The sequence below is a fragment of the Eublepharis macularius genome, chromosome 9, assembly GCF_028583425.1.
Source record: "Eublepharis macularius isolate TG4126 chromosome 9, MPM_Emac_v1.0, whole genome shotgun sequence".
Classification (NCBI taxonomy): Eukaryota; Metazoa; Chordata; class Lepidosauria; order Squamata; family Eublepharidae; genus Eublepharis; species Eublepharis macularius.
The window spans coordinates 47286804-47302498 of NC_072798.1; the positions used below are offsets into that span (position 1 = coordinate 47286804).

The following is a 15695-nucleotide window of genomic DNA, read 5'->3' on the forward strand; positions in this document are numbered from 1 at the left end:
TGTTGTAAGTTTAGAAACAAGTTTTATAACACATGTGAATCTGAAGTCACATCTTCATGATTTTTTCTATTAGAAAATTAAAACATTAAAACTCTAATTGTGAAAATGTAATAGAATGTCTGCCACCTAGTGAGTAGCAAAGTAAAAACAGTGTTTCATACCTGTAACTGTCTTCTGTGCAGGCACACATGGGACTGCGCATGTGCAGGCCTGCCGACTTCGGAGATTTTTACAGCTCAGAACCACTAGGGGGCGCTCCCGCCTCTCAGCGTGCATGCACAGCCGTCTTCCCGCCGAAAACGGCTCCTAAGAGGCGGGGCGCCCCCGACGTACCCTCAGTCGTCTTTCACCACTGACTGCAAGGTAAGTACCAAGAGAATTAGCGGAGAAGGAGGGAGGGCATGTGTGCCTGCACGGAAGACCTAGATGAACAACAGTTACAGGTATGAAACACTGTTTTTCATCGGTGGTCTTCCTGTGCAGTCCCACATGGGAGATTACATAGCTACATACCTGGGTGGTAGGTAAGAACGCCTCATCACAGGAAGATCGATTGCAAGACCACCGTGCCCACTATCGTTTCCTTCCTGTCCATCACATCCAGAGCATAGTGTCTAACGAAGGTGTCCGCAGAAGCCGAGGTTGCCGCTTTACAGATGTCTTGCAGAGGGACGCCTCTCAGGAGCGCCGCAGAAGCTGCCTGCGGCCTAGTGGAGTGAGCATGCACCTCCAACGGACAAGATAGGTTAGCACATTTGTAACTCAACAAAATAGCTTGCACCACCCATCGAGCCACAGTCTGAGGATTGGCTCTCAACCCTTCTTTGGGCCCGCAAAGCAAATAAACAGATGAGAGTCCTTCCTAAAAGGTTTCACCCTATCCAAATAAAAGAGCCCTACGAACATCTAGAGCATGAAGGGATCTCTCTGCTTCTGAAGAATAATCCTTGAAAAATACAGGTAAAGAAATTTCTTGCGATAAATGAAATTTGGAAACTACCTTAGGTAAAAACTCTACTTTAGTCCTGAGAACCACCTTATCAGGATGGATGTTCAAGTAAGGGACATCACAAGACAGAGCCGCCAATTCACCTACCCTCCTGGCAGATGTGACGGCTACTAAGAATGCAACCTTAAATGAAAGAAAATTCAAGGGACAAGTACCTAAAGGTTCAAACGGTTTGGAAATAAGTTTGGTTAACACCAGGGGAAGGGACCATTGGGGCACCATCACCCTTACCGGGGGAAACAAATTATTCAGTCCCTTCAAAAACAATTTAGACGTGTAATGGGGAAAAAATGTCTTCCGATCCACCGGGGGGTGGAAAGCGGAAATCGCAGCTAAATAAACCTTTACAGAGGAATTTGATAACCCCAACTGCTTTAGTCCCCACAAAAATTCCAGAATCTCAGAAAGAGGGGAGGTCAATGGGTCCAGTCCTCTACCCGCACACCAAGTAGAAAATCTATTCCATTTAAGGGAATACGACTGCCGAGTGGATAAGCGACGTGCATTCTGAAGCACATGCATCACTCCTTCAGAAAGGGCTCGTCCTGTAGAATCAGCCGTGCCGTCAGTCTGAGTGTGTGTGATGGAACACCCCCCGAAAGGATAGAAGATCCGGATGTACCGGGAACTGGTGCATCTGACAGTGAAGTCTCAGAAGAGCGTGAAACCATGGTTGTCTCGGCCAGTAGGGGGTTACGAGAATGGCAGATGTTTTGTCCATTTGGATCTTGGAGAACACCCTGGCTAACAGGGGGAACGGGGGAAACATGTAATGGAGACAACTGGACCAAGTTAACTGAAACGCGTCCCCAAGTGACTCGAGGCCGACACCTCCTCTGGAGCAGTATCTGGGAATCTTGCGATTTTCCTCTGTAGCAAAAAGGTCTGGGATTCCCCACTCTGAAAAGACAGGAGTTAAATACTTGTCGTGAAGCGACCATTCATGTGTATCGCCTCCCAGTCTACTAAGGTGATCGGCTGTTACATTGTCAACATCTGGTATATGGACAGCCACTATCCAAACTGCGTGATGAATGGCCCACTCCCAAATCTTCATCGTCTCCTCACATAGAGCTGGAGACATAATACCTCCTTGTTTATTCAAATAAAACATTGTGGTGGTGTTGTCTGTAAGGACCTGGACTGTTTTATTCTGTACTAAGTCAGAAAAGGAAATTAAAGCATAATAGTTCCAAAAGATTAATGTGCTCTGTGCACTCCGAGTCATCCCACAGACCATGCGCATATGAACCCTCACAGTGTGCACACCATCCTAGGGTAGATGCATCTGTAGTGACTGAAACATTCGGCTGTCTATAACCAAAGCTGACTCCCCCAAATAAATAAGAATCCTGTAACCACCAATCTAAGGACAAGATAACTTTCCGGGGGATACTAAATCTCTTCCTCTGGGAATCCCTGTCAGGGAAGAAAACTCTAGAGAGCCAAAGTTGTAAAGGTCTCATTCGAAGCCTCGCTAGAGCGATTACAGCAGTAGTGGCAGCCATATGACCCAAAAGAACCTGGATAAGTTTAGCAGGCTGGAACTTGCGTTTCTTAAACCTTCTAATAAGGGCCTTAATCCTGCAGGCCCTATCTGAAGGCAAAAAACCCATATTTTGGGATCCGTCAATAGTAGCTCCAATAAACTGAATCACTTTAGCTGGGACAAGTTTAGATTTCTTCTGATTTACAAATAACCCCAGTTTTAAACAAATATCCAAGGTCAGAGACACTTGATTAGTAACATCCTGCTCTGACTGGCCAACGATCAACCAGTCATCAAGATATGGAAAAACGCAGCACCCTTGGGTTCTAAGGAAGGCAATAACTACTGCCACACATTTAGTGAACACCCTAGGGGCCGTGGATAATCCAAAGGGGAGCACCCGGTACTGAAAAATCCTAGTACCATAGATAAAATGCAAAAATTTTCTATGCTCAGGAAAAATAGAGACATGGAAATACGCATCTTTAAGATCTAAGACTCCAAACCAGGAATCAAGAGGTAATAAATTCAAAACTGTCTGTAATGTAGTCATTTTGAACTTATGATTTTTTATGAACTTATTCAGTCCCCTAAGATCCAAAATGGGACGCAAACCCCCATCCTTCTTGTTTACTACAAAAACGTTCGAATAGAAGCCAGATGGGGAATCAGAGGGGGCTACCTCTTCAATAGCCCCTTTAGATAATAGGGCTGACAGTTCAGAAACCACCCCAGCTTGGGGTGTTCGAGAGGAAAAAACAGGGAGCCGGAGACCAGGCCACTGAACAAACTCAACTTTATAACCAACTTTAACTAAATGTAACACCCAAACATCTGAAGTAATGGCATGCCATTCAGCAAAAAAGAGAGAGAGCCTGTCCCCAAAATAGGGCTCAGGGCCCTGTAATTGTCAGAACTGTTTTAGGGAATGTCCAGGTTCTGTGGACTGGTGTTGGTTGTTTCCCTGTCTACCCTTGTTGTTCTGCCTTCTCTTGTAGAAGGTAGCTTGTAGGCTTTGGTAACGGCGTTGAGATTGGAACCCATACCCATAGTAAGGGTGAAAGCGCTGTTGGCGATTCTTAGCATAAGACCGGTATTGCACTCGAGTAGATTGTTGTTGATGCATGACCCCGTAAGAGCAGGCCGTTAGTCTGTCCTTCCGTTTCTTGGACAAATATTCGTCCGTTCTGTCGGAAAACAAATTCTGCCCTTCGAAGGGGAGGTCTTCCACCTTGACTCTGGTGTCTTGGGGCAGAGCGGTAGTTCTCAACCACGTGAATCTACGGAGTACAAGTGCAGATAGAAGAGCTCTGGCAGATGAATCAGCCATATTTCTGCTAACAGTGATTTGGTGGCGCTACAGGCGCACAGCCTCCTCCTGGATAACTCGAAGAAAAATTCTTTGGTGTTCAGGAAGCTGAGGAACAAATGTTGCGACCTTTGTCCATAACAGCAGCTGGTAAGCGGCCATCATCGCCGCATAGTTAGCAATTTTTATACTAAACGCTGACGAAGCATACGCCTTTCTTGCTAGAGAGTCAATCTTTCTACTATCCTTATCCGCTGGAACTGAAAGGGATCCTTGCTTCGGTTTCGATTGCATGTCTTCCATGACCAAAGAAGAGGGAGGCAGGTGAAGTGATAGGAATGGACACTGATCATCCTTGACCCTGTACAGGTTTTCAACCTTTTTGTTGGTCGCCAGAGTGGAGGCAGGTTTTAAATTCAATCCTGTCAGAAGCTCCACAAATCCTTCAATCATAGGGAAGGCAATCGTTGGAGTGGAACCTGAGTACATATGCTTCAGGATCTTATCCTTGGAACGTAGTTCCGAGGAAGACACCTCAATCTCCAGCACTTTCACCATCCTTTGGAGTAGGTCATTGTATGCTCAAAAATCTTCCGTCGGGGAAGCTTCCTCCGAAGGGCCAATGACCATTTCTGGCGAATCCGAAGGAGAGCCATAGGACCTCTCAAGAGGAAGATCAAATTCAGCATCCGAGAAAACAGGGGTCCGTCTGGAACCCCTGGGAGAAGACGCACGCATAGAAGGTGAACGGGACCGTCTCCCGGAACCATGGTCAGAACCATAGGGTCCTTCCTCGTAATAACGGTGTCTGGTAGAATACGGGCTATACCTATCTGATCGGTGTCGTGATCGACCTCTCTCCCGGGAGGAACGCGAGGACCATGAATCACAGGAAAGGGAACGAGGTACACCCGACGGAGTCGGAGGTTTCTCTATCATAATCACGTCCGATTCACGGGATCTCTCAGATACAGGGGTTGTCTTCTGGGAGGTTGCATCTCCTGAGCCTCGATGACACTTAGTAGGTGGTTCCCACTCTGAAGCATCTCGCTGAGGAGTAATGACACTCTCAAGCACCTGTGTGTCCGACTTCGAGGACCGGTGCTTCTTCTTCTTCCTTTTCTTCTCCCCACTCAATCCCACCGGGTCCGAAGATCTTGGTTCTGATGACTTTTGTGAGGTGCTGCGTTGGTCAGACTGCAAGTCGTTCCGAGGGGTTCTAGGTTCCGAGCGAGACACGGAGGCTTCCCTCTCGGGGCGATCTCCAGACCTCGACTCCGGTGGTTCCGAGGCGGGCCTCAACCTCGAGGTCGGATCCGATGAGGTTGTAGCAACTGGATCCGAAGAGCTGCGCGCCAATTTAACCGGGGTCAGTGGTCTCGAGTCGGTGTGCGCGGAAGAATGGCGGGAGCTAGGCAATTTCTCCGCAGATTTTGAAGTCGGAGTAGTGGATTTCCCAAGCGTGGGGGATTTGCCCGAAGTAGACGGGTCTGTTACCGCCATCGCGCGTCACCATAGATAGGCCTGAAGTCTACCCGACTGTTCTGCCCTGGCCTTCGCAGTGAAGGTGTGGCAGTACTTACAAATCTGCGGGTTGTGAGTTTCGCCCAAGCAATATAGACACTGGGAATGACCATCCAATTTGGTCATCTTTCTATCGCACATTGTACAACGTTTAAACAAAGCTTTCTCAGACATCCTGGAAGAACGAAGGACGCCAATCCAAGGAGCAGAACTAGCCAAGAACCTCTCAAGTCAGCAGCAAAAGAGGAACTGAGGGTACGTCGGGGGCACCCCGCTTCTTAGGAGCTGTTTTCGGCAGGAAGACGGCTGCGCATGCGCGCTGAGAGGCGGGAGCGCCCCCTATTGGTTCTGAGCTGTAAAAATCTCCAAAGTCGGCAGGCCTGCACGTGCGCAGTCCCATGTGGGACTGCACAGGAAGACCGCCGATGAACAATAACTTGTCCCTATAGGTATCATTCATGAGAATGGGACATCATTTAAATCTAGAAACCATATTACTTCTGCAACAGTCTCTAAAAATAAAACATTTGGATTGTGGGGTAGAAGGAGGCAAAATAATGCAGATTTTTCTTAACAAGTTATTCATTGATAATCCTTCCTGCTTCCTTGCTGCTCTCTGTTAAATAATGCTCACAGCAAAGCAATATGGGCAATCCAAGCACTAGTTTTTTCTCAGGGCTGATAATTTGCACAGAACAGGTTCACAAAACAATTTCATGAAGCGTCACAGGAGAGGAGCAGTTAGAACCAGGTGAATACCAGTTTCACATGTAAAGCTAGACTGAAAGACTGAGACAAGCAATTTAATAGGGCCTACTGGTTTCAGCAGGGCACACAGAACTGAGAAAGGTCAATATGCTGAATCAGATCCTGAGGATGTGGTATGTTTGTGTTAAGCTTGAGCCAGTATGGTTCTACATAGGAAAAACAGCAACTTTGTTTTTCAGAGATTTCTTGTACTAGCCTCCATCCACAATTACATGGCTAGAGACGGACTTTTATAGGACACATAAAAGGAAGTGGGCTGGCTCATGATACCTGAATATGGCCCCTTTGGGGTAACTTGTGGACTTTACGACAAGAAGTCTTCTCAGATAGCCTCTTTAGGACTCTCTTAGAGACTTACAGACCCTAAGGGAGAGAAACTGGTTCCCAAATTCAAGAAGTTAACTTTCCTCATCAATTCTTCTTAGAAAGTTCTATTTTATGGGGAAAAACAACTTTTAATATGTGTGTTAAAAATCTGACAAGTAAAAAAAAGATCAAACCCAAGCATACCACACATACCTGTCTGCTGTATTTTAGCTCATTGAAAGAAACAGAATCAGAGAAGAGAGCTTTATCATTCACACAGATGTCATTGATAATAAAAATGCTCCTGAGAAACAGGTATAAAAGGTTTGGAGATGCATGACATAGAGTATCAGGAATCAATCTGCAAAACATGAAAACCCTGTTAACATACACATATATATGACAATAATTAACAGTAATTAATATTAATAGACATTAGTTTCAGAACTCCACACAGAAAGCTTTCATCTCCTGCTATTGGGCAGATTCTTGCCACTGAATCATGCTTTGTAAAATCGTTAATTTGAGGGGGGCGGAATCCTTTGTGAAATCGTTAATTTGAGGGGGGTGGAATCCTAAATCCTAATTTGAGGGGAACAGAATCGTTAATTTGAGGGGGCGGAATCTTAAATCTAAATTCTAATTCTCAGCAAAATATGTCATCTTCTTTGCACATTCACTGACTTGCAATGAATTAAGAAGGCTGTAGTGCTACTTAGGAGTGCTCTGAAAAATTCACTATTTATGTATACATTTGATTTCTGTTCCTTCTGCCAAGCCACTTCTCTGAATTTTGATTCTTGGGGAAAATCTACAGAATCTCTCTCACACCTTTTCCCTTTTACAATGGATTTAGTATGCCTCTACATAACACGGAATGATCTGAATACTTCTAATCTGAGAATAGTTAATAGTTTTTAAGATAAATTAGGTCATTTCTATTATCATGCATCATGTGTATTATCATGTGGGTTTTCCACTTGCATTTGAAATATTCAAGCTGTTTGCTGATGTTCAGAGAGGTTATTTAAGTGTGACTGTGACCCCACAATCACCATCTACATTATTCTGCCCTCCAACTAGGGAGTTGTTTCCAATGCATCTGGGATTCTGTTAATCAAATTACACCACTAGAAAATGTTCACATCTTTTCAACACAGCCAGGAAAAACAGATTTTGAAGATCTGTTTTATGCAGATATGTCCCAAGCCCATTTCAGCAAGTACTAAACTTTTAAATATAACCAGTCTATTTAAACTTAATAAAAATGGCTTGAGTTCAGACAAGACATTTCCATGGATGCAAGAATTTCTGGTCATAAAGCATGATCTTCCCACATCATCCCTACCAAAACAGCCTGAAATGTTCCCCAAAATTGTGTTCTTGGGGTAGAGTGAATCCCTTTTATATTTACATTCACAGACACACTTTATACTCACAAATATACACACAATGTAACAACGGGTTGGATCCAACCAGCTTTTTCACTCAATTTCACCCAATTCCTTTTCATATGGTGGGGTTCTCTCCACCATTGCACTTGGTTAATTTATTTCATTATTGTTTTGTATATTGGTTTTAGTATTGTTGTTTTCTTGTTTTTATTGATTTTAAACTGTTCACCGCCCTGAGCCCCTGGGGATGGGCGGTATATAAATTTTAAAAATAAATAAATAAATACCCCAATCCCACAAAGGTTTTTGTATATGCAGGTCCCGTGGTTCTCAGCATAGATTTTCTATTTGATCAAAGATGACATCTCTTTGCTTTTTAACATACAGAAAAGCTAGTTGAACGCAACCTAGTATTTCCAATCCAAAATATGTCAGCTTGTTTGTACATTAATTTGTTCCATGTATGTCTCCACTTCCCCCAAGAAACTCAAGAGTATCATTTTAAGTGCACGGCAATCTGAAGTAGTTTAGGCTGAGAGTTTATAATAAAATGCATTTCAGAGTTCAGTAGGAATTTAAAGCCGTGTTTCTTATATCCAGAACCAAAAGTATTCACATTGTACTCCTCCTAGGATATCTCATTTTTAAAAGCTAGACACTGCTTTTTAGAATGTTCACTGTCTAAGTAATTGGGATATATTCACAGCTGCAATGATAGAGACAATATTTTGGATATTTGGATGGTAAAAACTGATTACTGCAATATATCTGATGTATCAACATGACTAGTTCGGTGGTGCCACATAAACTTCTGGATGGTACCTAACTATCCTTGAGATTTGCTCCTCAACCGACCTTATCTACATCAATTTCTGTGCAGTGTACCATTGTCACTATGCCCTATCTGATAACAAGAGCTGTCAGTAGTGTAGTGGTGTTGTAAAGGACAGGCATCATCAGGAATCAGTACAATGCTGCAAATTGTGAAGTTACGTTAGTATGCTCTCTTTGCAGCTGGCTCTGCATGTTCATTTGGCATCATAGTATCAAATCATTGGCTTTCAAATTAGATGATTTGGGGAAATAACATTACAAAAAAATTCAAAATATAATTGATGAAGAAAGAATAATATGCTGGATTTATTATCTTAAATATTTGGATAGTTACTTTCCTTGATCATTTGTAAAAAAAAAATCATATAGACTACATACATAATATACAGCTTCTCTATTTAAACCGGCCTATAACTCTATTCATAATTTAAAAATCCCCTCTGCTGGTTACCTGTACTGAGATATGGACAAACTGCTGCTTATAGAAATGATTTCAGCATTAGCAATGGCAGTATGAGAAGCTGAGACAAAATAGTTCCATAGGGGTTGAAATGCCTTTTTGGATAACATATAGTTCTCAGTCTGAAAAGCACACTAGAAGAAAAGAACACTTCATGGTATTTTGTTCTGTGAATATCTGCAGCCGCATTAATCAATATCAAAGCTAATCATTAAATCATCAGCAAAAATAATTAACATTTCTTTAGTTATACACAAAAGAATACATCACACAGTACCACATCTCAACTAAGAAGGTGGACTCTCATACTAGATATGAGGAAGCACAAACATTTTGTCTTGTCATACTGATCACAAAGGGGGTTTATAAACCTGCTGAAATGGAGGAATGGGTTGATGTGAGATCAGAAAACCCAGATACCTGTGAGCAAAAATACATCAAATTGAGAATGTGGGGGTAGGGCGGGGGGGGGGAAGATTGCAGAACTTAGAGTAGGAGCTGGGATAGGCAAAGAAAATGGAGAAGCTGAGCAGTTTAGAATAAGAAGTAAAAGAAATGTGCTTTAGTAGATGCATCCATTGAAGCTTTTGTGGTGAGTAATAGGGATATGTGCTTTGGGTATCCGATTCGGGTTTTTTACTCAAATCTGGCCTGATTCAGAAAGATTTGGTATTTCTGAACCTGGCCCCGATTTGGAAATACCGAAGTAAAGCTTTCTGAAGCGATTCGGATCGCTTCGGAAAGCTTTGGGGCAGCTAGGAGCACTACTTTGCCAGCTGTTTGCAAACAGCCAGCAAAGTTCTGAGGCTAAATCAAGCTTTGCACGCTTTCTTAGAAGAGGGGAGGGGGGAGGAGTGAGTGACTCACTACAACATCCTCCTTACCCCTCCCATCTTGTAAAAAAAGGCAGGAAGCTTGAATTAGCTTCAGAACTTTGCTGACTGTTTGCAATGCATTGTAATGCAAGCAGGCAGGCAGCCAGCAAAGTTTGCAGAGATTCCCGCCTAATTTACAGGATGGGAGGGGTGAGGAGGGGTGAGTGAGTACAAGGGGGAGGAGGGAGGGGAATCAGGGAAGGGAGGGGGAGTTAGGAGTGTCCAATCCCACAGTCAGCCAGCATGCTGGCCCCAATTCGGAAATCCTGAATCAAAGCTTCCCAAAGTATTTGTAATGTTTCAGGAAGCTTCGGGGCCCCGGGGGTTAAGTTTAAAGGGCCCTTTCGCAAGCGGCAGGACCTTTTAAACTTCAGCTGGCAGGCAGGGGAATTTCACCCCCCTCACCTCCCTGCTGAAGTTTAAAGAGCCCTGTCGCTTTCAAGCAGCAGGAAAGGGCCCTTTAAACTTTCCCATTCCCTACCCTTACCTTCCCCACCCCCCACTTACCTGGCACCATGCTGGAGGAGGCGACACTCCCGCCTCCCCGCTGGCCTCCGGCGGTGGCAGTGGCAGCGGCAGCAACAGCCCTCTGTGCCTCCCCCGTCACTTCACTATGCTCCGAATCTTTACAGAGCATACTGAAGAGAGAAACCCGAATCCAAAGCAGCAGGCCACTCCATATTGCAGGTTTTTCTGAAGCTTTTACCAGGAAGCAGGAAACCTGAATATTTTTTGGGTGCACACCCCTAAATTTTATTTGCTCTTTCCTCATTGTTGCAGCACACTGTCCACTGGTGTATGTCATTTGCAAGAATTTTTTGAACCCAGAGAGGATTTTTATGACAAAAGGCAGGCTCCATGAAAAAGAGGAAGATGGAGAAAGATCTGCTCTGCAACTGCTCATGTGAGCTCTTCTCCAGAGTCCAACCCTCCATTCTGTTTTCTATTTTTAACAATGCTTGTATTCCAAAAATATCAAGAGGAGGGATGGAAGAACAGTAATTTTACAAATAAAAAAGTTATAAATTAAAGATACAAAACAGCTCACTGAAAAATCATTGCTACCTGAATCAGGTACGCTCGGGCAGTAGCAGCAGAAAGAGGTGGGTATGCAAGAACTGGCTTTGTTGTTTCCCCAATGCCATCACCAATGAGTTTTCCATCTGAGGAATATGCTGCAACTGCAAATATATACTTTTCATTGGGTTCTAAATCTTTTACTTCTAAAACACAGTTTTCATCATCAGCTTGTACCTGTTAATATAGAATAATTTTGTTAAAAGAAAAAAAAACATTTCCATTCCATTTCTTAGCAGGTTTGTCTACTACATCTCATGGGCTTTCAGACAAGATAAAATCTTGCACAAAATTTTTAAAATAAAGTACAATAGAACCAAAACCTCACCTAACAATTTAGAACTAACAAAATCAACAGCAGAATCAAATGATTAAAACAAACTTAAAAACAGAGTAATCAAAGAAAATTAAATTCTAGGATAATGAACAGCCTACATTTAAATAAGCAGTCTCAGGGCTGTAGATACAATACAATAGATACACTACAAATATTGCAGAGGAGTTAGCTGTGTTAGTCTGTAGTAGCAAAATCAAAAAGAGTCCAGTAGCACCTTAAAGACTAACCAACTTTATTGTAGCATAAGCTTTCGAGAATCACAGTTCTCTTCATCAGATGCATGCATCTGATGAAGAGAACTGTGATTCTCGAAAGCTTATGCTACAATAAAGTTGGTTAGTCTTAAAGGTGTTACTGGACTCTTTTTGATTTTACTACAAATATTGACATCACAATAAAGTATGACACAGTAAATGCTTTGCTAACCAACATCCATGGGAAATGGGGGTTGCTGGTTAATTAAATATGTCAATTAACAAAGCTTTTCTCTGGCAGCAAGAGGCAAGCATGTGGTCATCATACCTGCTATTTGGCCAGGACCTGTGGCCCTCTCCAATGTCACCCCCTCAGCAGTCTTACCACAGCATTTGTCTGAGTCTCTCATTCACCTGTTACCACCCCAGCCCAGTGGCAGCAAGATAGCAGTAGGAGGCAGCACACGTTACTTGGGTAGCCCCTAGATCCCAAGCATGTCAGTTAACTGAGTTGTCCAGTTAACAAAGCTTTTACTATAGCATATATACTATTTAATACACTGGTTAAGCAAAAACAGTCAGTCATAAATCCCCTAGAAGAAGAAAATGTATGTAGATTACCCATCAGATTCAGAGACTTGCCATTACCAGAAACATCTCAGCTCTGAATGAATCCAAGTTAATTTGATTTGCTTTTCTACAGAACAATAATCAATTTTTTCATCTCCCCAGGCCCTTTAAATCAGCAAATAAAAGAAAAATTGTCCACCTAACAAGTGTGCCTATATGTTCCATTATATGTGGTGTTTTAATTCCTCTCTCTCTTTGCAGTTAGGTTATGCTCAACAACAAATTATCCTTTCATTCTGAGGGGGACAATGTTCCTTATTGCTTTCAGCGTCTGCCCATAAGACAGCATTCAGATTATGAACTACAAATGTGTCTTTATTAATATATAGTTAGACATGAGCACGAATTGAAATACGACTCGAATTTCATGACAAATCAGGCCATTTCATGCTTTGCGAAAACATGATTCATGGGGCTGTGTTCTTCATGAAATCCACGACTCTTTGGGCCAATCCGTAAGCTTCGTAGTTGATTTGTAACGCCAGATAGGCTGGCACCAATCTATTGATTCCATAGGCAACGGAGGCCGGGAAAGGCTGCAGACCTTTCATTGCCCTGGAAACCCCAATCTTAGCCCTCAAAACCCTGATAGGCAGTTCTCCCTGCCAACTGGAGATCTCCCACTTCGCCCTATACAGCAAGGGGCAGGGGATTAGGCAACTGAGATGGGCCTTCTGTAGCCATGGGAACACCAATCTCTTCCCTCCAAACCCTGATGGTAAGGTCTGTCTGCCAATCACCAGAGAACTCCTATTCTGCTCTATGTGAGCATTTCTTATTCAGGCACAGCTCGCCCTGCCTCGTGGTTCAATTCCAGTAGACAGAGGGAGAGGGAGGAATAGTTGCTGGAATTGGGAGAGTGGATTTGGAAGCTTTGGGGAAGAGAGAGTGGAGTGGAGATTTTTTTGGGAAGCATTTGGCTTTTTGGGAAGAGAGGGAGAATGGATTTGGGAGCTTGCTGGGAAAGTCTTTTGGGTGAGGGTGCCTTTTTCCCTCTAAGTTCCAACCCAACCCCCCCTATCCTCAGGCACGTGCCTGGTTCTGGGGCCTAGCTTGACTGAGGCCTCCCTTATTTATTCTTTGCTTGTCTTTCTCTGGCATCTCTGGGTGAAGGGAGCTGTTGAAATGCCCCTGGTTCTGATGAATCACGAAACTAACGAATCGTTTCATGAAACGGATCGATTTTGTGAAAATTCGTGGTTCATGAAGTGTGAAACATGATGAAACACGAACCTCTCATTTGGGTTTTTTTCCATTTTGTGACCATGTCTATATACAATATTACATGTCAGCCAGGACCTCTCCCACACATGCAATCAGAGTGGTTCAGAAAGAGACAGATAAAATAGACTCAGAGAGGGGAAGTGTAAGAGATCTTACCAGTTCTGCAGTGTTCTGAAGACTGTAATTATTTAACCGGACTTTTGGATTGCTTCCTTCTGCTACACAGCCAAAAATAGCATACCATGAAACCTTTAAAAAAAAAACGACTACTAAAATATATGGATGTACTGTAACCTTTGAAGATGCAATCCTAAATATAGTTAAGAGGAAATATATCTCCAAATTTTCTAGTTATATGACTACTCACTTATTAAAGAGTTAAATTGTAAGTTACGGGGGAAATGTTTTCAAAATCACTATAATTTTAATTTCTGAAGTTATTTTTATCAATGTCTATCAAATAAAATGCACTATAAAATGAATTCTTCCAGTGATCCCTAGCGAAGCTTGGATCCACAACAGCACTTATAATTAAGTATGAAAGTGAGGCTGTAAAGATTAAACATAATGGAAATATTTGCATGATATCAATACATATTTTCTTTAACCCACTGAGTGAGACTGCTCAATAACCCTGTGCAAATACTATATAGCATTATGACCACAGTCTCTAGAGTCTTCTTTAACTTAATAGCTACCAAATGTTTTGCTAACTTCAGTTCATTACACTACTAATTTACACATATGAAAAATCTAAAGTTCAAACTGACTGACACACAAGTACTGTAGTTTGGGGCACAAAAGTCATAGTTTGCAATTTCAGGGTTTAAATGAGCTTTTGCCCCTTCAGGAAACTTGCAACCTCTGTAACCTAGAGGTAATGACAAAATTTGGAGCTTGTATACATCACCAGTTCATATTCAGTTTTCAAACAGAAAAAAATATTGCTTTATTTGTCTCCAATATGGGAACTTTTCCCTGCAATATCACTTTTTTTTGCAAGCTTGGTCTAACTTTGCTATCACATCTCTCTCTGCTGCAAAAAAAAAAGACTACTCCATGGCTCTGGTAACCAGTGGAGTTTTAGTGAGTGGGGACATTGAAATCAATGCCGTAACATTACTTCTCGCATGGTACCAGAGTTTGGGTGGAATCCTAGAGCATTGTACTGATGCATAACTTTCAGGTTCACATCATCAATTCCCCACCATTCTCCCTCTACTGCACTAGACAACAGCAGGAAGTGGAGCCAGGAGGTCTCCCGCTGTAGCAGAAAAGAGACCTGGCTTCCTGAGACATGACTGCAATAGTGCTGTATAGCATTGTGAAGGCCTGGATAAAACTTGGTCAAATTGTGGAGGAGGGGAGGTTTTTTCCAATGTCCTCCTCTCCCATTTTTCCACTGGAAAAATTGGAAATTTAGGGGAGTACTGCAAAAAACTTCCTATTTTCTCTTTGAATAAGTGAAATGCTTTTAATGATAGAGATGGGCATGCTGTAGATACTACAGCTCTTAAATCAAAGATGCATTTCAACATCTAAAAGGAAGCCTAATTTCAAGTGGAGAACATGCAGGGCTTTCATCGCTTCTCAACTGCTAAACGCCTTCTGTTGTCCTTCTGACCTGACTCTTCCCTTGTGGCTGACCTTTTCACCATTCCCTCAAACCACTGTGACACATATACCCACAGATTGCATGAAAAGAAGCATATTGCTCTACCTTGCTGGAGGAGAAAAAGATCAGAAGGAAGTAGGGCAGAAACTGCACCAAAGCCTCAGAAGAAAACTCTGAAAGCCTCATTGAGAACTGAGATCTCTCTAACCAGTAGAGGCAGAACTAAGAAGGCATCATGTAGCTGGAATTACATATAGTTATGCATATATTGACCCTTTGTGTGACCCTTTCTTTGATCAAATAATATACTTCATGTTATTTACCATAAAGCTTGTATTTTCTGTTTAACTCCTATTTTTTTCTTTTTTTAGATTGCAAAAATTAAGGTACGTGTGCTAAGGTAGCATAGTGAGCATCAGCTTGCAGTTTTCTCTCAAGTTTTGGGTACATGTGCAATGTCGACTGTAGAAAACTAAGGTATTTATAACTTTTAAATTCCATAAATACGTCAACTATTGCAATCTTATATACTAAATAAGATGTGATTCATTTTATGTTGTTAAAGCAGTAAAATTAGTTTAGGTTTCACAGGACAGTAATATTTTCCCCCAAATAAAGCAGTAAAATTAGTTTAGGTTTGACAGGACAGT

At 42.4% G+C, this 15695-nt stretch overlaps 1 protein-coding gene across 1 annotated transcript in view; it reads right to left on the reverse strand.

Moving 5' to 3' along the window:
* The window catches only part of CFAP54 (cilia and flagella associated protein 54), a 311880-nt gene that overhangs the window by 234430 nt on the left and 61755 nt on the right, over nucleotides 1–15695 (reverse strand). The window contains 4 exon segments of the mRNA XM_054987752.1: nucleotides 6619–6766; nucleotides 9085–9227; nucleotides 11034–11222; nucleotides 13587–13679. Coding sequence (XP_054843727.1) covers nucleotides 6619–6766; nucleotides 9085–9227; nucleotides 11034–11222; nucleotides 13587–13679 — 573 coding nt within the window.